General features: G+C 37.6%; 1 protein-coding gene across 1 annotated transcript; it reads left to right on the forward strand.

Annotated features, from left to right (window-relative positions):
- The first annotated feature begins 11,033 nt into the window (after positions 1-11,033).
- On the forward strand, positions 11,034-23,325 carry ambp (alpha-1-microglobulin/bikunin precursor). Its single transcript, XM_052117718.1, has 10 exons — positions 11,034-11,201; positions 13,271-13,413; positions 14,740-14,816; positions 14,902-15,018; positions 18,498-18,599; positions 18,686-18,732; positions 18,894-18,969; positions 19,336-19,503; positions 19,605-19,781; positions 23,177-23,325. Exons 1-10 carry the CDS (start codon positions 11,097-11,099, stop codon positions 23,203-23,205), a joined length of 1,041 nt encoding a protein of 346 aa, XP_051973678.1. The 5' UTR covers positions 11,034-11,096; the 3' UTR covers positions 23,206-23,325.
- Positions 23,326-23,828: the final 503 nt, after the last annotated feature.

A 23,828-nucleotide genomic window follows, 5' to 3' on the forward strand; every position in this document is an offset into this window, starting at 1 on the left:
TTAACGTAATGCAAAAATGAGAATCATAATGACAAAATGTTTTGATTTCATTACCATAATGTAAAAAAAAAAATATCATTACCATAATTACAAAAAAACAAACAAATCCTCATTAAGTTAATGTGAGAAATCTCATTACCGTAATTACAAAAAACTCATTCTTATTAACGTAATGTGAAAAATGTCGTCATCATAATGACAAAATATGTTATTCTCATTACCGTAATAATGATCTTGCCAGAATATTTTTTCCATTTAAAATAAAGTATAATCATAAGTGAAAGCTCATTACAAATACTACAATGATGTACTGTATTCCACACATTAAATATATTATAATTTTATTTCACAGTAAAGTGAATTGGAAACAGTGATGTGCTTATTTGGTATAAAAATGTAACAATTCACTATTTGAACTCGGCATATTCTTGACAGTTTTCATGAGATTCACTCATATAGCAGTACAGGACTGATAGAGGTTTGATACATCAAGCCCAGGGCACAGCAGTGACATAATTGGTTAGTCAGCCAATCAGATGCAGTCATTTTCAACAATACCATTTTCTGTTTTCTTGTGATTTGTCTTTATTTATCACTTTAAATTTTTAAGTAATTATTATGTTCAGATTTTTTGTGAATGGAGCTTTATTTTTCCACTAAGCTTGTCTTTTTTTGTAATGTTCTTTGTTCTGGGTGTTTGACAGAGAAGGAATGCGCATCTAACGCCACACTGGGCAAGATTCTAGACTACTGCTCTGCATATGTTTCTTTCTCATTATGGTGTGTGTTGGTGTTTGTGTCCAATGACGGCAAGAATCCTTATGTTGGAACTCTGCTGAGGCCTCTCTTGATTATTTCTCCCAGTTAAAGGGATAGTTCACCCAAAAATACAAAATGTAATAATTTACTCTCCTTCATGTTGTTACTTTTTTAAAAAACAAATTCATGTCGTAATATTTATGCAGATCTTATCCATTTGTCAACAGTTCATAGAGACCACATCTGTCAATCTCCAAAAAGGAATACAATACCATACGAGTAGTCTAAATTCCATATTCCAAGTTTTCTGAAGCCATATGATAGCTTTGTATAATAGACCAAAATGTAAGTTATTTTGTTTTTGTTTATCTCTTAATAAAATGACTGTTTTCATTTTCGGGTGAACTGTTCTTTTAAAATTTCATAAATAGACACATACTTGCAACAACAACAAAAAAACCTTCAATTTCAATAATTCATTCATAAATTATGTAATGCTGCTTTGTAATTTTTTATTTTAAGTTAATTTTATATTTATAAAAAAATGTGAAATGCTGAAGGCACTGATGTGAATATTTTGTAGCCTTTTAAGTAAATCTGAACATCAAAGCTTTTAAAGGGATATTTTTTGTGTGCAAGTATGTGTTGGTTTATTTTATAGACTTTGTCGCGGTGTGCAGTAGGTGAGATATGATGCAGTTCTCATGTCTGACCACAAGGTTGTGGTGTTGCTCATTCAGTGGACCTCAAATTCACAGATTCCACAAACCTTCCCTCTTCATATTCAGAATGGCTGTGAAAATCTCAATGCACTGTTTTTATATTTTCATGTTTTACATTTAACTTGATTATTTACTGTGGATTTTCTCATTTTGTTTTGGCAATAGCCATTCACAAGCAAGGGTGTGTTCAACATAAATGTTATCTTACTATATTTTTTATCTTATTTTGTTGAGCACCAAAGCCAATGCTAGTTTTTTAATGGAGCAACACAGTTTGTTTTATTTTTCAGAATTTTAGCTGTTTATTTTCTTCTCAAAATGTAACCATTTTGTCACCATTCTCAAAAGACTGATCATAAATACACTTTTGTTTTGTCATTTTCGGTTCGGTACTCAGGAACAACGTGAAAAGGCAGATGAGAGAAGGGAAGGGGTGAGCTGGTGGCTCTGTTAGTCGTGTGTGTGTGCGTGCGTGTGTGCGTGTGTGTGCGTGCGTGTGTGTGCGCGTGTGTGTGTGTGCGTGTGCGCGTGCGTGCGAATGTGTGTTCACACTGACGTCCTCTCATCTTAAAGATTTGCTGTATATCATGCTCTTTGAAAAACAATGGCATCCAAAATACATATTAATAAAAAAAATTGTAATTCTACAAAATGTCTCCATTTTATTTTACTTGTTTTGTGTGGAACAAATAAAATAGTATAAAATATGTTTGTATACGTTAGTGAACTTTGAAAGAAGTAGGATGAGATGCGACAATGCAAATTTTTATAACTTTTTGTTAAGATATTTTATTACATTAACTATGGACTAAGTTCCACATTTATTTCCAAATATCTTTGTCCAAATACTTTTTGAAAATCACATTTAACTTAATTTAAAAGGTGTGCTTGTGCAAGCTATTTTTAAAATAAATGTGTTTTTGTTTTCAAATACAATGACATTTCATAAATTTTTAGTGTAGCTTAAGTGTCCAAATATATTTGGGGCCACTGTAATACTGAATGTCTCTGTCTAATGTGTTCTCTCATTTGATTGGCTGGATTGGTCAGTGGGAGGAGCCTATGTGGTTGGCACCCCCTTTGGCAGACCCTGCATAGTCCACAATCCCAGTTTCCTGGATGTGTTTCTCTACCACATAAGCAGGAAGATCGCCTTGGTGACCATCTCTTTGGCAATGCTCTTCCTGATAGATGTCCATGCCAACATCCAACCACAGAAAACCTTTGACCTGCAGAGGGTGAGAACGTTTGCCATGGATTTTACATGATGTTTTGGAGGAGTGAGCAGATTTTCTTTTCACAATGACTAGTTTTGAACAGACAAAGTGTCTTTATCGTCATAAGATTAGGATGTGAAGTTATGGGGTTCAAGACTAGTAAAAACAAAATATCATTATATATCACAGCCAATTGGGGTTCAAGGCTGTGACACCCATAGATACACCCCTCCAGTCAGATTTAGACAGCTGAAATATGTTTATTTGACATTTGTTTAAAGATCTCCTTTCTCTGTGTTAAATACAGACATTTACAAGCTGTTCGTCTGTGTTTACATATAAGAGTAAGGGTAATGCTCCACAGTAGTTCAGGGGGAGGTCTAGGACAGTGATTGCATAAACCGTAGAGACAGTGTAGACAAACAGACCTCAGGGCAAAGGTCACATGGTCAGTATTGCAACAAGCAACAGATGATTTCTGCCAAGATCTTCAGGCCCTTAATTGTCAGTGTTGGGTGTAATCTGATTACAAATTTATTTTAGTTACTTTTTAGCAACAAAATGAGTGTAAAGCATAACATTTAAATTTTTGTAATCAGAATACATTTATTGTAAAGTAATTAGTAATATGAATACTTTTTCTACAAAGTAATCAATAAATTAATCTGAATACAATTTTATAAAATAAATTTGTAATGTGCAGTGGATTACTTTTTAGTAACTTGCCCTACACTGCTAATATTACTGAGATAAGTTTATATATAGAAGCTTTTATTTTTCAATGGAAAACAAAATATTCTGGGAAGAACAAATAAACACAGTTAAATATATGTACAACAAACTGTTACAGTGGACTAGGAGTCTGCAGCTCGACACGAGCCCAACGGGACCTGAGAACTTGATGGGTTTCGGGCCGGGTTCGGGTCAGTTTTTCAAGTAGGACTTCGGTTTCGGGTTTGTATGAATGAAAAAATACAGACTTACTAAACTTGTTTCATGCACGTGCTCTCTCTCACAGACACGTGAGAGATGGAAGCCAGACGTGTTTTTGCACGTTTTCCCAATTTTTTACATTTACATTTATGCATTTGGCAGATGCTTTTTTACGAAGCAACTTACAATGCACTTGTTACAGGGACAATCCCCCCGGAGCAACCTGGAGTTAAGTGTCTTGCTCAAGGACACAATGGTGGTGGCTGCGGGGATCTAACCAGCAACCTTCTGATTAACAGTTATGTGCTTAAGCTCACTACGCCACCACCACCCTTTTTCATATGTAAATGCAAGCTGGACAAATGTCTTTGACATTTGCACAGCGTACAGCATTGCACAGCATTGTTTCATTTTATTCCAGATTGTTCTGCACCAAGTGAAGGTTCAGCAAATTAACGGCTGGCAATGCTTTTTTCCCCTTCTGCTCTAGTGCACTGAGGGGCTGCTGTGCCTGGTTAAAACTGTGTGTGTTTACTGTTTCAGTACTGTTATGAATGTTGCCTACAGTATATGCTTACATAATATACAGCCTATTGCATCAGTATTTGCAAGCAGAAGAAATTAGATAGCAAGCGATTTTGGGTTCAGGTCTTGTTCGGCTTAAAATCTGATGGTATCATTCTGGTCGGGTACATTGTCTCGGGTATGGGTCGCGTTTCATTTTAAGGCCCGTGCAGAAATCAAGGCTGATTGATTACATTTTCCGGCTCAATTAAAAAATTTTGTGTTGAAAAAATGACGTTTTTCAGATATTCAACAAAAATTGTCATAACTATAAAACATATAAAACCACTGTAAATGTTATGAGTGGATTTTTTAGAGAAAGAACTAAAAATAAGCACTTTATAGTTCAGATTAATAACATGTCCGAAAACTTTTTTCCCAACATAGAGATGTTTGATTAAAATGTACATGAAAGTACAAGGGAGATTTTCAAGGGTGTATTTTATGAGCTGTGATAAGTCAGCTGAATATTTGCTCTGTAATGGGGTCCATGCGGGCATGTTGGAGTCCAGGGCTGCAGCGCTTATATCGTCTGTAGGATGGGGCGGTACTTGCGCAGCAGCGGGCCAGACCAAATTACCTAGAGGCCCACTGGGAAAACACACGGTGCTCCTGATGACCAGTTCGACCCTGTCTGATACACATATATATATATGATAACAGTGATTTAAAAACATACATGTGATGTTACAGAACTGGACTTTAACACTGTCAGAATGTTACAATATTATTTCATTTCTACTGTTACAATTTCCCCTAACTTCTGACCTGAGCTATCAGCAACACATTTGACTAACAACCTATAGTGATAAAATAGATACAAGTTTAAATTCAAATGAATTACAACTCTAGACCAGTGGTTGAGCTCTTGTGCACATTTATGATAGAGCACGAGAGCAACAGTTCAAGCAGTCCCCACTTGTGACATGGGGCGTTCAAGTGAAAACATAAAAAAAATAAGGCTGGGCATAGAAATGCATACATTTTTTGACTCTTCAAACATGTTTAGTAAGCACTGTTCTCTGTGTTGTGTGCAGCTGTGTTGTGTTCTTTTGTCACTATCTCTGTGGAGGTCCTGTTTTTAGATGAACAAAAATATTTTCGCTTGAATGCCTCATGTCACGAGTGGGGGCTGCGTGAACTGTTGCTCGTGTGAACTTTTGCTCTCGTGCCTTATCATAACTGTGGACAAGAGATCAAGGATCAGTGAATAGTTTCACTAAATAATACATTCAATATTGTTTTTTTGTTTTGCACCAAAGCTTATCGTATGCTTTCATAACAATCATGAGTTTCATGGAATCATTTATTAGACTTCTGAATTATATTTATGCATCCTTTTGAAGCTTGAAGAGGTGGTCACCATAAACTCCCATTGTATGGACATCACTGAGAGCAAATTTTTTTCCACAAATACTCCCTTTGTGTTCAGAAAAAGAAAGTAAGTCATATGGGGATATAACAACACAGCTGTGAGGAAACAATTACTTTTTCATATTTGGGTGAACGAATCCTTTAAGATCATCCTGTATTGACAAACCAAACAAAATATAAAATAAAGTGATTAAATGTTAATATACTTAAAGGATCAGGATTTTTATTTATGAAATTTTACATTATTTTAATGATGGAGATGATGATGGTAACAGGGTTGACATATCATTTTAGGACACTGGACTTTAAAAAAAAAAATGTTATGCTGATGTTTCAAGACAATTGCCTGTAATAAGATTGTTAAAGCTGGCATAAGTTGTTCATTGTTAAAGTCACTGTTCATAAACTCAGCAAGAAAAGAAACGTCCTCTCACTTTCAACTGCTTTTATTTTCAGCAAATTTAACATGTTCAGTTTATGTCTTAGTTGTTGAATCTTCTTATGTTCATACAAATATTTACACATGTTTCTCAGACATGTGACTAACAGAAATGGATTAATGTGTCCCTGAACAGTCAGTATCTGGTGTGACCACCAGCTGCATTAAGTACTGCAGTGCATCTCCTCCTCATGGATTGCACCAGATTTGCCAGTTCTTGCTGGGAGATGTTACCCCACTCTTCCACCAAGGCACTTGCAAGTTCCTGGACATTTCTGGGGGGAATGACCTTAGCCCTCACCCTCCAAAACAACAGGTCCCAGACGTGCTCAATGGGATTGAGATCCGGGCTCTTCGCTGGCCATGGCAGAACACTGACATTCCTGTCTTGCAGGAAATCATGCACAGAACGAGCAGTATGGCAGGTGGCATTGTCATGCTGGAGGGTCATGTCAGGATGAGTCTGCAGGAAGGGTACTACATGAGTGAGGATGTCTTCCCAGTAACACACAGTGTTGAGATTGCCTGCAATGACAACAACCCCTCTGTCCGATGATGCTGTGACACACCGCCCCAGACCATGACGGACCCTCCACCTCCAAATCGATCCCGCTCCAGAGTACAGGCCTCGTGTAACGCTCATTCCATCGACGATAAATGCGAGTCCGAGACAAAACCTTGACTTGTCAGTGAAGAGCACTTTTTGCCAGTCCTGTCTGGTCCAGTGAAGGTGGGTTTGTGCCCATAGGCGACATTGTTGTCGGTGATGTCTGGTAAGGACCTGCCTTACAACAGCCCTACAAGCCCTCAGATCATTGTGGACAGTCTGAGCACTGATGGAGGGATTGTTCGTTCCTGATGTTACTCGGGCAGTTGTTGCTGCCATCCTGTACCTGTCCCGCAGGTGTGATATCCGGATGTACAGAACCTGTGCAGGTGTTGTTGCACTTTGTCTGCCACTGCGAGGACGATCAGCGGTCCTTCCTGTCTCCCTGTAGCGCTGTCTTGCGCGTCTCACAGTACGGACATTGCAATTTATTGCCCTGGCCACATCTGCAGTCCTCATGCTTCCATGCTGCATGCCTAAAACTTCTCAAATCTTATAAGCATGTGCTGAATAAGTGTAAATACTCTAGTTTATTTTTGAAACATAGAGTGAAACGATTGCCTCGTAATTACCCTTCCCTTGTCTGATACTGATCAGTCATTTGAATTATGCTTAATATTTTGGGCTGGATAAGGTCAAAACATCCCTGGGATCATGAATAAAACTTTAAGATCTCTGTGCTGTAAGTTCTGTGCCTAAAATATTGTAATACACACAGTGTGTTTTGTCAATAAATTATGTCTGTCTCTCGCTAACACCTCGCGCTGCGCTGTGCACCTAGGTCGCGAACCTTCTTCACATTGTCCTGAGGTTCGGTCACTTCGGTCGGAGATTTCGGATTTGCGTGTGGCCAAACTCTCTCCTGTATTGTTTTTGTCGCCTTTAGCGTGCATCGCATGGCATTTGCCTTGTGATGTACGCTTAGGTTTTGTTCAGTGTGAGAATGCATGGCATCGCTTTGTTTAGTGTTGCTACACATTCTCTCATCTTGTTTGTCGGTTGGCATGAGCGTATATATCCATATTGTCTTGGGGATGACTGCTCATGCCATTCGGGTGTATTGTTGTCTTGTGAGAGCATGTGGCTTTGTTTATGTCTCTCTGTCTTACGTCATACCTTGCCTCCTTGTTAGCTTATTATTAGTTAATTTGCCTCACCTGTCCACTGTTAACCCATTTGATTTATCTCCTTGTTTTAACCTCCTCGTGTGCCGTCCAGTGCCAGTAGCCTCGTGTACATAGTCGCTCTTGTCTGTTGGTCAGTTCCAGTTTATGTTATTCCCTGTTCCTGTTTCGGTCAGGTCATCATGGTACGCTATTTTCCCTACCCCAGCCTGGACCTTTTCCCCTTCTGGGTAGTTTATGTTTGTTTTTTACCCCTCGTTGGAGTTTTGGTTTGTTTTTTGCCCTTTTTGTAATATCAATAAATCCTTTGTTTTTTAAACTCTGCATTTGGGTCCTGAGCCTCCATCATTCTCTCTGCATCATGAAAAACACTGGAGTTGTATGTAGTATTGTTTTGTTAGCTTAGCAACATACTAACATCACTCTATTCGAGTGAACTGTGAGTGTCAATTGAGCCCTCATAGAGTTGCTGTCTATGTAAAGCAGTTAAGATCTGTAATTTATGGGGATTATTTTTATTTTATTTGATCAGATATACAAAACATAAAACCAACATAAAAGAAATAAACCAAAAAGAAAAAAGGCATAGAGGCCTAACCAGCGATATCCATCACACATTCCACCTCAGGTCAATGATTATGTAAAACAACAGCATGTTTCCTTCAGGGCAGTTTGTAAAAGACCTTTACAGGTATTCAAAGAAAGGAAAGTGTTTCTAAAATAATAGTAATTTGCAGCTCATTCCATGCCCAGGGTGAATAAAAAGAGAAAGCAGTATTACCAAGCTCTCCATAGTCTAATACAGATAGAGATGAGCTTTGCACAATTTTGTTTCTGGCCTCAAATGGAAAGCATATAAATAAGGCAAGTTTTGGACTAAGCTTTTTCAATAGATGATCGATATGCACTTTAAACGCCAACTTTTCGTCAAGCCATATGTCTTGGTATTTGTAAGAAGTTACTCTTTCTATTCATATACTTTCTAATGTTAAAATAATAGGATCAGCAGCCTTATAGTGAGAACGAGTGAAGGTCAAATATTTGGTCTTTTTTGAATTTAGGATCAGTTTTATTTTTGACAGTGAGAGCTGCAGTGATTGAAAAAAGCATCATGTAAGAGCTTTATAGCTTGATTCAAAGAGTTTGTCAAAAGGGGTGCCACTGGATTCAATAACTCTAAAGATGCTACTTTAGAAGGTAGTTGCCAGTCCTCCCGAGATCCCGCATCCACATTATGTATTGGCTTTACCATAGGCTATGTATAATTTAATTTAAACCGACTGATCTCAGTTCAGTAAACTCTGTGCTGTCTAAAAAGGGTTAAACTTCTGATGCACAGAGTCATGTGAGAAAACAACATGGTGCCGACCACAGCAGATTTTGTCTTTGGGAGGAACGGTAACAAAACTACATCTGGTAAGAAACCTCAGTACGTTTTTACATGAAAAGTCTCTAGTTTCATCCGATATGCCATTTTATAAAATGTCATCGATTTATCACTAAACGGCACGATGTTAAACACAATGACCACGTACATGGACTATAGGCTAATTTTCCTTAAAATGTCCCATATTTACTGTGCATTATCACACTGAGAATCAATGGATGCATCCAAAAGCTGTAAAATGTTGCTTTCTGGGGCTTTATATTGTGTTAGAATGAAAATAGGGTGCAGACAGACAGCACACTAGTCATTCCCTAATTAGGTAGAAAGGGAGCAAGGAAGCATCCTATAACTTTCCTATGAATTCACTCCTATCAGGCAGCAGAGGATGTTTGGACCACTCAACATGTTTGGCAGACATGGGACAATGATAATCAGTAAATAGATTCAGAATTTATAATGAATAATTTTATTTTAACATGGTTGGCAGTGATTGGTTGATGTTTGCCATTACTTTGAATCAGAATTATTTATGATAATTTCTGTAGCGTCCTAGAAACATAAACAATGTGATAAAAAACTGACTTTGTATAGATTGGTATTATTTAAAATTTCACACGGTCCATATACAGTACTGTGCAAAAGTTTTAGGCACTTGTGAAACATGTAGCATATTAAGGCTGTATTCAAAAAGAATGACATAAGTAGTTTTCATTTATCACTTAATGTCATACAAAGTCCAGTAAACATAGAAAAGCTAAATCAATATTTGTTGTGACCACATTTGCCTTTAAAACAGCCCCAATTCTCCTATGTACACCTGGACACAGTTTTTCTTGGTTGTTGGCAGATAGGATGGTCCAAGCTTCTTGGAGAATTTGCCACAGTTCTTACATCTATTTAGGCTGTCTCACTTGCTTCTGTCTCTTCATGTCATCTCAGACTGACTCAATGTTCAGTGGGGGGCTTTGTGGGGGCCATTACATCTGTTGCAGGGCTCCCTGTTCTTCTGTTCTAATCTTTTCTATTTGCAAAAGTAATGTAAATTAAAGTTGTTCTGTATAATACTTGTTAGACTGTGTTTGCCTTAATGATCTGAAATGACATTGATGAACTGTTCTGGTAATATTTCAAGTGATCATGAATTGACTGTCTGAATTGTTATATTTCATTGTAAACCTGACTAAATATTGAACCCTGTACACAGAATAAAGGGGTGACGTCTCCAAAGGAATATTCCGTGTTTAATACATAAGATGCTCAATTGACAGCATTTGTGGCATACTATTGATTATCACAAAAATGTATTTTGACTTGTCCCTCCTTTTCTTAAAAATAAATTAATTAATTAATAAAAATAATCTGGTACAGATTTTACTCTTTACAGTAAAGCATTTGCAATGGAACTGAATGGGGCCAATTCGTAAACATTAACATAATTAATATTAATTCATATTTAATTCATTAATAACCACAAGACATAAACAATATGTGTGTTAACATGATTTTAGTGTCATAATTCCACTTATTCCTTAAAACCCTAAAATTATTGTAAAAGAGTTATAACAGAACAATTCATGAAAGTGCTTTTATAAAATTATAAGCTTCACATTTCTGTAATTCCGCAGTTTGTGCAGTTTTGAAAGAAAAGTACGTATGAGTCTAAATCATTTTTTGTTGTGATCAACATTATGATCAGAAAGTCTGTTTTTATTTGTTTCAGTATGTAAATTCACTCAACAAAAAGGCTGAAGAAGCCTATTTTTAATGACTTTCAGCCAAAAACACAAAGAAAAATAAGGCACAGAAACAGAGTCAATAAACAGATAAGAAGAACTTTGGTCTATTTGTTTTGTTGGTGTGTTTTTGGGGGTGGTGTTGCACACACGGCCGGCAGGTCGATGTCCTGCAGCTGTGGGTCTTGTCTGGGTTAGACATCAGAACTTCAGTTGGATCACAGACAGACAGACAGAATGCTGCATGTTGTTCTGGTGTTGGCCTTCAGCGGCCTGCTGCATGCTGAACCTCTGCCCTCTGAGCCTCTCCTCCAAACCCAAGAGAACTTTAACTTAAACCGGGTAAGTTACGGCTAGTAAGAGTTTAACCACTGCCTCTCCAGGCTTATAAATAATTGTAGGTTTTCTGTTTGTCCTTACAGTTGGTCACTGTAAGATACTGTTTATGTTCAGGGGTGATGGGGGCTTGTTGTCACACATTTTACTCCAGTGATATTAGTTTGAAAGTCAATTCCTGTATAGCCAAATGCCTTAAAGTCTTGGCTGCATTAAAACAACTGAACATTTCCACCGTTATTGCCCAAATATAAGAGATATATGTTAATGAAAATAAGTTGTCCCAGTGGCCCATGTTGTCTCACTACAGTATATGGGGTAAGTTGTCACAATGAGAACCTGCTGTTTATTGACACTAATTTGAAAAGAATAAAATCTGAAATATTATCCAAAAATTTAAAAGCCGTCTTCCACAATATATCTGTACTTAAAATGTATTTTAGGCAATTTAATGGCTTTTCAACTAATTTAAAGGAATATTACAGGTTCAGTTCAAGTTGAGGTCAATCGACAGCTTTTTTGGGATAACATTAATTACCACATGTATTTCAACTCCTTAAAAAAAAAAAGGTTACATTTGAGGCACTTACAATGTAAGGGAATGGAGACAATTTTTAGAGGGTTTAAAGGCGGAATATATTTTTATAATTCATTATATTTTACAAATCCTATTTTTTAGGGTATGTTGGCATTACATCTTCATGGCATCTTCAAGTTATAAAACTGGCTATTTACACAGAAAAGGTTATTATGCAATTTTATCACTCTAAAAAATGTTAACACACATATTTTTTATGTCTTGTGGCTATGCGTTTGAGTGTTTTAATGTAAAAAAAAAAATTGGCCCCATTCACCATTGCAAGTGCCTCATTGTCACCCAGATTTCTGCTTTTCTTTTTTTAAGAAAAGGCGGGATGAGTCAAAATTCATTTTTGTGTAGTCAATATTATGCCACAAATGCTGTCGATTGAGCTCAACTTTTGAACCTGGATCAATAAAACAATTATAATACACAATATATGCACAAAATGTGTGAATGTAAATATCAAAGCATTGTTTTGGTCAACAGAAATTGTATATAATTCATAACTAAAAAATGTCCCTCAACCATTTATGAGAAAAAAAAAACTTGCCATAAGAACACAGTTCAACTCATGTACCTTCACAATCAGTGTTGAGCAAGTTACTCTAAAAGTAATTCATTACTAACTACTAATTACATCTTCTACAGTGTAATTAGATTACTGTACTAATTACTCTGTATGAAAAGTAATTGCATTACTTATTACTAATTACTTTCTAAAACCCTAATCAACCTCAACCAGATGAAAAATACAAGAATATTCTTTCAAATAAATAATGTAAAATTAATTAATTATTCATGAACTGGTCAAAGAATTTAAGGGGGTAGTGTTAAATTAGAAATCATATATTTTAACATTATTACATCAGAAGTAACTGTAATTAAATTACTGAAAAATTAAGAGTAATCCCTAACTTTACTTTTTTCAATGATAAATAAATGTAATTACAGTAATGAATTACTTAGTAATGCATTACACCTAACACTGTTCATAACAGTTGACTGTTATCTCGATGGATCTCAGTTTGGTTTTATTGTGTTCACTTCTTTATCTAACAGCTATTACAAAAACACACCTTACTGAGTTACTGAGAGTGTAACAACAAGCCCCGGTCTCCCCTATATTCAACATTTTGCTTGTTCACAATTTAAGTACTATTCTCTCAGTCAATTAAGATTGTTAAGCAGTTATAGCTATGTAATAGCCATGTTTCACTGGTTATTACACAACATGTAAATAATTAGTTAACATCGTAATCTGTTACGCCACAAACTTTTGTTGACATAACATCTGGTTTATCCTTGCTTTGTGATATGTTTTATGAAGATTTTTTAATTATTATTTCCATAACTATTGTTGTGGCATGAGAATCCTGCCATTGACGTGATCTTTCTAATACATCCACATCCACCTGCTTTTGAATTGCTTTTTGATCTGAGTTCTCCTAATCTGACCTCTGACTCCTCCCCTCCACCTCTCCACCTACCAAAGTTCATGGGGAAATGGTATGATATAGCGGTGGCATCCACGTGCCCTTGGCTCAAGCACCGTAAAGGAGATGCAGCCATCGGCTCGTTAGAGCTGCAGTCAGGTGACTCTGCCAAAACTGTCAGCATGACCCATACTGCCCTCAGGTACAAATCTCGAAGCAATAGTTCACCCAAAAATAAACATTCTGTCAACATTAACTTGAACTGTTGTTACAATAAGTAATGATTTTCTATCTTTCGTGGAACACAAAAATATACATTTTAAAGCATGTTCACGGTTGGCTTGGGTTCGCTGGCATTTTCGCGCATCGATAATCAGAAGATCATTCCCAATGATTATCGATATACAGTATATCATGATTTTATTCAGATATAAATTGGGCTGATCGTTGCACAAAAGTGTTTGTCTTTTCAAATATATTCCAAAATTCTGCAGTGCCACGAAGCGCAAAACTAGTTTTTCATGAAATTTGACCCAAATCATTATCAAAGGACAAAGATTATTTACTCTAGCCATGTATTTTTATATAGCATACACAATGTATTTTCTGTTACAATTATGTCGTTTTGTGGTTTAACAGCTTGAATTAAATCTATTCAAGGCTACATACAGAGAAATTCCATAATAAACATCTCCATTTCTAATCGTTCGGTTTGCACAGCTATACCAGTTTTATACACTAACCTGCAAACTCATCAGCGTCACTTTTTCATTCTTGAAGCAGTACAAAAACCTTCGTAACCTTGACTGCCTTCTGCTGCGCCGCATCAGCTCATCCTCTGTGTGTGATGGTGTCTTTCATACCTGCAACCCAGTTTCAGTAAATGTTATATCATCCCCTTGTGGTATCCCAATGCTATTATATCAGACTGATAAACAGAAGACCAACTAAGTGAATGCAAAAATGTGCATGCAAATTAGGCTTCTAATTTAAATGTCGGCTAATTTTAATACATCGATGCCTCAAAAATATATCGATAAAATAACGTGCTGATCAATAATCAATATATTGATGTTTTATGACATACTTAGTTTACGCTGCTCTTTTCCATATCATGAAATTGGAGACCGTTATCGTTTTAGCTTTTCAGTCTGTTCCTCACACAAAGCTATCGAATGGCTTCAGAAGACTTGGAATACAGTGCTTGAGTCATATGGACAACTTTTATAGTACATTTTGGTCCATTGTGGAGCTTGACAGCTCCAGTCCCCATTGACTTTCATTGCATGGAAAACAGCAATTTAAATAATCTTTTTAGTGATCCACGGAAGAAATAAAGTCATACAGGTTTGAAATTGAACAAAACAAAAGTGTTCAAAAAGTCTTATTATATGACATCAAATGAAAAATGAAGCTAATTGGTGTGAAACAATGACTTCTAAGAATCAAACTTCTTTGTGCCATCTAAAACAGCCTATATGTGTCATATTACACCCTGTATGTCAGTTATCATTCACTTATTTTGTAGGCATGGAACCTGTAAGTCCATCAGTGGAGAGTATCAGCTGACCAAAAAACCCGGAAGATTCCAATACCACAATGCCAGTGCGTAAAGCATCACAACTGTCTATCAGAGAGTGTCCTCTGTTAAAGTCTGAAGATTTGTCACTGTTTTGTTTTTACTTTGTAGAATGGAAAGCTGATGTGGATACCTACGTAGTGCACACTAACTATAACGAGTATGCACTGGTGGTGATGCATAAACACAAGGCGGGTGGCAACAAATCCACATCTGTGAAACTCTATGGTAAGAGATCCAGAACTGTTATCTTAAGGAATAAATGTTTAGTTCAATATACTGTTTTTGTGAATAAATTAGACAATTCTTCATGTCTGTTGCTACACCCCAATTTGCATACGATCCATCCTAAATGGAAATGCAGGATTAGGATTAGTACATCCCAAATCATAGAGTGAAAAGTAGTATGAAAAAAGGTACCTGTACAGTAAGTATACTATTTCTGGTTGATTGTGAGAGTATGCATGACTTTTGAGCTAGAATTTGCCATAACCCCTCGCACTACAGAGAAGTTTGTGACAGTATTTCCAGTAGAAAAGTGGCAAGGAATGTGAGGCTGATGCTGCCGCCGCATACAGTTTTTCAAGGTATACACCAAAAAGTGGAGTGATAATGAATTTGAAGGTATTGAATTAAGCTAGGTGCTACTGTAAAACAGATTTTGCCTTTTAGTAATCATAACTTAAAATGTAGAGTTAGAAAAACTGACCTGGACAAGATCATTTGTGATCATTTATTGAACTTAGAAAAACTATTCAGTTGAAACAAAAATATAGAGTAGAAATAAAATAAAGTGGACTATGGTTATTTGTCATGTAACAATAATTCAAAGCTCATGTTTTTACTGTGTTTGATGACTGTCAGTATCATTATGGATTGCATTAAGTTCATTAACAGGGTTGGGAGGGTTACTTTTGAAATGTATTCCACTACAGATTACAGAATACATGCTGAAAAATGTAATTTGTAACGTATTCCATTAGATTACTCAAGGTCAGTAATGTATTCTAAGTACTTTGGATTACTTCTTCAGCACTGGTAGATTTTTTCACTTGTATTGACTATAAAAACTCAATATACACATGTTAAAAATACATTCTCTGAAAAAACTAAATATCTTATGCAGTGTTGTTAAATCAAATTGATCTTGTTTTAATGATTTTTAGATATTTTTACAGGAAAACAATAAAAAATATATATTATCAAGAATAAGATTTTTGCCCTAATCTGAAAGGTCTTACTAGAAAAAAAATTATTATGATCCAAGTGAATTTTGTTGATTAAAAAAATATGATCGTTCCTGGTAATATGTGCATGTAAAATGGCTAGAAATAGCATTTTAGCTTAGCGTAAAGCTGACAATATACACAAGGTTTATTTCTATTTCTTCTGCTCCAAACTTACTTCTCTGTCTGCTCGTATGAATGTAACACTTCATAAGAAAGGGTTCCACTGCTGTTCAAATGCACTTTGGATCGCATTATTTATATGTATAAATATTTTCCATCTGAAAGGACTAAATATTAAATGAAACAAATGATAATAAAACGCAATGTAATCTCTTCAGTAATCAAAATACATTTACATACAAGTTACACATATTTTATATTTTAAATACGTAATCCTGTTACATGTACTTCGTTACTCCCCAACCCTGCTCATTAAACAAGTTAGATTGATTTAAGCTGACTTCTGTTTAAACAATGTTTCCCCTTAAGTTGACAAAAATATAAATTTTAAGGCAGCACGAACACGCACTTATTTAAGTTGAAACTACATACTCAAAAGTATTTACAGAGGTAGAGAGCGTCTGCGGCAATGAATGGAACGTTGCCATGCCATCGCTGGAAAGACTTCGTGACCTCTCGTGAACGCACATACTGCTGCTTAATGGAAGCAATGGTTTATAGTTAAAAATACTTAAATACTGATCTTTTTCACACCAAAAGCAATCGTATCGCTTCATAAGACATTAATTTAAACACTGGAGTCGTATACACTCACCTAAAGGATTATTAGGAACACCTGTTCAATTTCTCATTAATGCAATTATCTAATCAACCAATCACATGGCAGTTGCTTTAATGCATTTAGGGGTGTGGTCCTGGTCAAGACAATCTCCTGAACTCCAAACTGAATGTCAGAATGGGAAAGAAAGGTAATTTAAGCAATTTTGAGCGTGGCATGGTTGTTGGTGCCAGACGGGCCGGTCTGAGTATTTCACAATCTGCTCAGTTACTGGGATTTTCACGCACAACCATTTCTAGGGTTTACAAAGAATGGTGTGAAAAGGAAAAACATCCAGTATGCGGTAGTCCTGTGGGCTAAAAATGCCTTGTTGATGCTAGAGGTCAGAGGAGAATGGGCCGACTGATTCAAGCTGATAGAAGAGCAACTTTGCCTGAAATAACCACTCGTTACAACCGAGGTATGCAGCAAAGCATTTGTGAAGCCACAACACGCACAACCTTGAGGCGGATGGGCTACAACAGCAGAAGACCCCACCGGTACCACTCATCTCCACTACAAATAGGAAAAAGAGGCTACAATTTGCAAGAGCTCACCAAAATTGGACAGTTGAAGACTGGAAAAATGTTGCCTGGTCTGATGAGTCTCGATTTCTGTTGAGACATTCAGATGGTAGAGTCAGAATTTGGCATTAACAGCATGAGAACATGGATCCATCATGCCTTGTTACCACTGTGCAGGCTGGTGGTGGTGGTGTAATGGTGTGGGGGATGTTTTCTTGGCACACTTTAGGCCCCTTAGTACCAATTGGGCATTGTTTAAATGCCACGGCCTACCTGAGCATTGTTTCTGACCATGTCCATCCCTTTATGGCCACCATGTACCCATCCTCTGATGGCTACTTCCAGCAGGATAATGCACCATGTCACAAAGCTCGAATCATTTCAAATTGGTTTCTTGAACATGACAATGAGTTCACTGTACTAAAATGGCCCCCACAGTCACCAGATCTCAACCCAATAGAGCATCTTTGGGATGTGGTGGAACGGGAGCTTCGTGCCCTGGATGTGCATCCCACAAATCTCCATCAACTGCAAGATGCTATCCTATCAATATGGGCCAACATTTCTAAAGAATGCTTTCAGCACCTTGTTGAATCAGTGCCACGTAGAATTAAGGCAGTTCTGAAGGCGAAAGTGGGTCAAACACAGTATTAGTATGGTGTTCCTAATAATCCTTTAGGTGAGTGTATATGATGTTAATGCTGATTGTCTGTGCTTTTTGGAGCGTCAAAATCGTGTTACCAACCACATCAATTATAAGGACCTACTGAGCTTTGCTATTTTTCTATTTTTCTTCAAATGTGTTCTGCTGAAGAAACAAAGTCATACACATCTGGGATGTCATGAGGGTGAGTAAATGATGAGAGTATTTTCATTTTTGGGTGAACCATCACTTTAACAAATGTTATGTATTTTTGCAGTATCCAAACATATCTTGAGGCACTACTGTCTAAACTCTCATGGTAGTCGCCGCCTCACATTGCGGCAGATTGTCATAAGTTGAAATCTGTCACTTCAGCAAAACTACGTTTTTTTTTTTGTTGCTCACGTCACCTCAAATTGCAAACTCTCCTTGAAGATCAATGACTTCCAGCCTTTTTATCGCTGCAGATCGCTGTCACTATGAAAGCTCTGTTTTTGTAAGCATTGAAGATCATGTTATACTGCTCCCTGTAGGTCGTTCTATGCAACTGCGACCCACTCTCATCGAAGATTTCAAGACTCTGGTAGCAGAACAGGGAATGAGTGAAGACACTATAGTAATCAAACAAAACAAAGGTGCCTTCATGACACACAAACCAACATGAAACAACTCAACTGCCAACTCTTTGTCATTATAACTGTCTTATCCTATGCGTCATTAGGGGAATGTGTTCCGGGTGAGCAGGCCATACCAGAGCCACAGATCCAGGTAAAGTCCTCATTATCACTGCACTGGACTGTAAACACACACACACAATATTAAAAGCTTCCCTAATGACTTAAAAATGTTTTAATTTAAATTGAAAGTATTATTAACTTTAACCCATAGATAAGCTTTATTAACCCTGTCATTTGACCCGATCACGATAGAGGGCGAGGAGGAATGTGGTTCTGCCACCCCCTGATGAAGGATCAGGTGATGACACGCCCATGTTGAGAGGACCAGGTGAGTAGCTAATAGTGCCACTTATGTGCTTCTTTCATACTTAGTAGTAAACAATATGCACCATATCTTCATGTTTTTCACTCTAAAGGTCAATTAAATTGTCCGGTGTGACAAATTAAGGTTTAAAGTATAAATATGGCAGTAGTAATCACATTGAATCCCTCTGAACCTGATCTAGACCGGCGATGCTGGGGTGGAGGAGGCTTTCTGAGAGAAAAATCTTGTAGAGTGCTGCAGTGAAACTATTTTATTTTCCTTAGCAAAAATTGTGCTCTTTGCAGTCCAGCCAAATTATTTAAATCTATTAGAAAAATATTTATCATTTTGCTTTCAATATCGTGTTTGTTTGTGAACGTGTGTCTTTAGAAACGTGTAAGGCTCAGCCAGATTCCGGCCCGTGTTTTGGAATGTTCCAGCGATTCCATTATAACTCCTCCATTATGACCTGTCAGGTGTTCACCTTTGGAGGCTGCATGGGCAATCTAAACAACTTTGAGACTGAAAAGGAGTGTCTGCAGAGCTGTCGCACTGAGGGTGGGTGTGTGTGTGATTGTGCATGTTACACTGACATTTCTGTATGTATGTGTGTTAGTATCCCAATATGTACAATATACTTCTCTGTTTTGTCTATCTAGCTGCCTGTAGAATGCCCATGGACGCTGGCCCCTGTAAAGCGTTTGTAGATCTGTGGGCCTTTGATTCATCCATTGGAAAGTGTGTGTCTTTGAAATATGGAGGCTGCAAGGGAAACGGCAACAAATTCTACAGTCAGAAAGAGTGTGAGGAGTACTGTGGAGTTATGATGAGAGATGGTAAGACACACACACACACACACACACACACACACACACACACACACACAGAAAGTACTAAAAAAAATTTCATTAGCTTGATTTTTCCTCAGTTACAATGGGGTTCTAATGTCTGAGTCCATGTAGAATCTGAGATTCTAAATCTAATTTAATCCAAGAAATATTTTAAATATTTCAGTAGTTAAAAGAAGTTTTAAAATACATTCCTATATATTTTTATTTCTTTATTTATGCCATTTATCTGTTATAAAATCACTGTACGTTTGAATATCTTCAAGGAAAATGAATGATAGAGTCATTTATACAGCGATGTGCTGATTAATAACAGCGACACTTGAATGCGCGAGCTCGTTATAATGTCGCGGGTGATTGAGTCATAAGTGTCCCAATGTGGAGTGGATGAACACTTAACAGTGCCCGACTTCGTGTTCATGATTTACTGATTCAAGACATGGAGAGCTAGGGAGCTGATTGAGACACAGGGTATGTTAAAGATGCAAAATGAGTAACTTTTGTTTTTGTGTCATCTTGGACTGACATCTAGTGGTGTGGATGTAGCATCAATTAAAATCAATAGTTTTCAATTTCAGATGCCATTGTAGAAAGTTAGTATTCACAGTCAGTCATGATTACTTTAATCAATGAGTGTAACCTCCATTCCCTGATGGAGGGAACGAGATATTGAGTCGAATGAAGCGACACAATGGTCTTTCTTGAAGGCCTCGGTTACCTCTGACCTTGAGAAAAGGCAAATGAGAAATTGGCAGACAGAATTTGGATGTCCCTACCCCAGACATATTGGTATAACAGAATGTTCGGCAATTACAGTGGCTCGGTACAGCATTGTGGCTGGGGGGACACAACGTCTCGTACCCTCCATCAGGGAACGGAGGTTACAACAGTAACCTAGACGTTCCCCGTCTGTTGCTCACTCGATGTCTGTGTCGAATGAAGCGACACTAGGGGTCCCTATTCAATCACGTCATGCTCTGTACCGTGTATGTGAGCTCCATGTGGCCACATGTGGAAGTAGCTTGGTGGTAGCTCATACCTAGCGAGGTACAGAGTAGTTAGTACCCATAGTGGTCTGGTCGGGAATTCCTTGTGAATTTGCGGACCAGAGGGCTAGGGAGGAAAGACATCCAGGGAGCGCGAGTTTAGTGCTTGCACAGCCCCTGTGGCCAGCTGTGTGCCAGCGTGTCTATCCCGAGGGTAGCCTCCACTAGGGAGTACCAGAGCGTGCAGTGGGAGGTCTCTTGGGAAGCAAACAGGTCTATCTGTGCTTTGCCGAACCACTCCCAATTCAGCTGGGCCGCCTGGGGGTGAAGCCTCCACTCTCCACTGAGTGTCCCCTGTCAAGACAGCGCTTCCACTGCCATGTTGAGGTTGTTTGGGATATGAGTGGCGTGCAGCTGCTGTCGCTGCTGACTCCAAAGGTGCGTGATGGTGACTCCAGATGGCGGGAGAGTTGCAACACGTGACGAGAACGCACACCGCCTTGGCGATTTATGTACGCTATCGTGGTGGTGCTGTCTGAATGGGTCAAGATGTGTTTACCTCCGCAGGGCAAGAATTACTGCTAGCAACTCTAGGCAGTTGATGTGCCAACCCAGCCGCGTCCAGGAGCAACTACACACGGCACCCCAACCCCTTTTGGAGGCATCTGTGGTGGCCAGAACGCATCGGGACACCTGCTGTAGGTGGACTCCTGTCTGCAGAAAACAGAGGTCTGTCCAGGGGTTGAAAGTCTGGCTGCAGGCAGTTGTGATGAACACACGGTATGTGCCGTGGTGCCATGCCCATCTCGGGACTCGAGTCTGAAGTCAGTGCTGAAGCGGTCTCATATGCCATATGCCCCAGGAGCCTCTGGAATTGTTTTAGAGGAACCGCTGTGCCTGGCTTGAACAAGTTGAGGCATTTCAGCACCGACTGCTCACGCTCGTTGGTGAGGCGCGCTGTCATTGAGACTGAGTTTCACTCCATCCAATTTCTCATTGGCCTTTTCTCAAGTTCAGAGGTAACCGAGGCCTTCAAGAAAGACCCTAGTGTCGCTTAATTCGATACAACGTCGAGTGAGCGACAGACGGGGAAAAGAATGTTCCATCTTCAATAAAAGTTATGGTTAATTGTCAGCATTTGTGGCATAATGTTGATTACCACAAAAATTTATTTTTACTTGTTCCTCCTTTTCTTTAAAAAAAGCAAATATCTAAGTTACTTTGAAGCTCTTACATTGGAAGTGAATGGAGACCATTTTTTTTTTTTTTTTTGTGTTTAAACACTGAAATGTGAAGTTTATAATGTTATAAAAAACTTGTAATAATTCTTCTGTTAAAACTCATGAATTATTTGAGCTTTAAAATTGTTTAAATCATTATTTTACAGATGTTTTAGGGTTTTAGAGTTTGTAGACGTTACATTAACTAAAATTTGAAATTAGATTAGATTTAACTCTACCAAGAAATAGTTTGTAAGTGATTATATCTCACTAAAATCATGTTTACTCGCATATCCTTTATGTCTTGTGGTTATACTTTTGAAACAGTGAATATTTAAACATTTACATGATTGGCCCCCATTCACTTCCATTGTAAGTGCCTCACTGTAACCCTGATTTTTGCTTTTTTAAAGAAAAGGAGAAGAGCCTAAATTAATTTCTGTGGTAATCAACATTATGCCACAAATGCTTTCGATTGAGCTTAACTTGTATAGAACCCAGAATAATCCTTTCAGCAAGTAGTATTTGGCTGGTCATGTGATCATAACATGACTGCCTCCATGTTTGGACCCTCTCCATGTACTGTAGAATAAAACAGCTTTTATAAGGTCACTGGTATGACTGGAGTCTTCATATTAATGTGAGTGGTCGTGATTTCCTACATATATTTCAAAATTACAATTCATGTCTTTAGGAGTTCAACGTTTTTAATGAGCAACAAATTACTTAGTGCACCTTTAACTCTTCTGTATAAAAAGGTCAAATTACTTTGCTACCGTTAAAGCACACAAGATGCTTTCTGGAACATTCTGAAATCATGCTAGATCACATGATCATTGGGTTTTGTACAAATGTGTAGAGTTCATTCCAGCTGGATTGCATGATGTCATTAAAGCAAAACGGGGACATCTCAAAAAAATGACCAAGAAATATAATAATTAATATAATTTATATATTCAACTCTTCCCTCAAATAATTATGCTTGAAAACTTGTTTTAAATAAAAGAATAAAAAATAATAAAACCCCTGCAAAATAGAAGCATTTTCACAGAAGGCCTCTGACCTTTGAACCCCATTGCATATTACAGTATAACCAATAAAAGGAGTAGATTAAATTGTGTATTCATCAATATGTAGATAATTGCAAAGTACTGATTGTGATTTTATGTCCTTACAGGAGATGACGAGTTTCTGAATGTGAACTGAGAATGGCGTGATGTGAATGAGAACGGAGCATTATTTTTCAAATGATAAAGTGCAACATGGAGCAGTTTCCACAGGCATCTATTTCAGCATTAACACAATAAATAGAGACCTGTTCATTTATCTGTCTGTGCACTTCATATTTAAATATTTTAAAATCATAAGCTGATTTGATGCTGTATGGCCCAGTATGAGAGACCTGGAGTCATTGTAAAATTGTAGTATCTATATTTACACTCACTGAGCACTTTATTAGGAACATTATGTTCCTAATTAAGTGTCCAACGTGGTCTTCTGCTGTTGTAGCCCATCTGTCTCATGGTTCGACGTGTTGTGCATTCTGAGATGCTATTCTGCTCACTACAATTATAGAGAGTGGTTATCTGAGTTACCATAGCCTTTCTGTCAACTCGAACCAGTTTAGGCATTCATACATTTATGATCTCTCTCAACAACAAGGGGTTTCTATCCGCAGTACTGCCACTCACTGGATGTTGTTTTGTTTTTGGCACTATTCTCTTTACACTCTAGAGACTGTTGTGCATGAAAATCCCAGATCAGCAGTTACAGAAATACTCAAACCAGCCCGTCTGGCACCAACAATCATGCCACGAGTGAAATCACTG

This window comes from Xyrauchen texanus, chromosome 44 (genome assembly GCF_025860055.1).
Source record: "Xyrauchen texanus isolate HMW12.3.18 chromosome 44, RBS_HiC_50CHRs, whole genome shotgun sequence".
In the NCBI taxonomy this organism is placed as follows: Eukaryota; Metazoa; Chordata; class Actinopteri; order Cypriniformes; family Catostomidae; genus Xyrauchen; species Xyrauchen texanus.

Coding starts and splice junctions, on each gene's coding strand:
- ambp (XM_052117718.1), top strand. CDS start 11,097: ATGCTGCATGTTGTTCTGGTGTTGGCCTTCAGCGGCCTGCTGCATGCT. Junction 13,414..14,739: donor ATGACCCATACTGCCCTCAG/GTACAAATCTCG, acceptor CTTATTTTGTAG/GCATGGAACCTGTAAGTCCA. Junction 14,817..14,901: donor ATTCCAATACCACAATGCCA/GTGCGTAAAGCA, acceptor TTTACTTTGTAG/AATGGAAAGCTGATGTGGAT.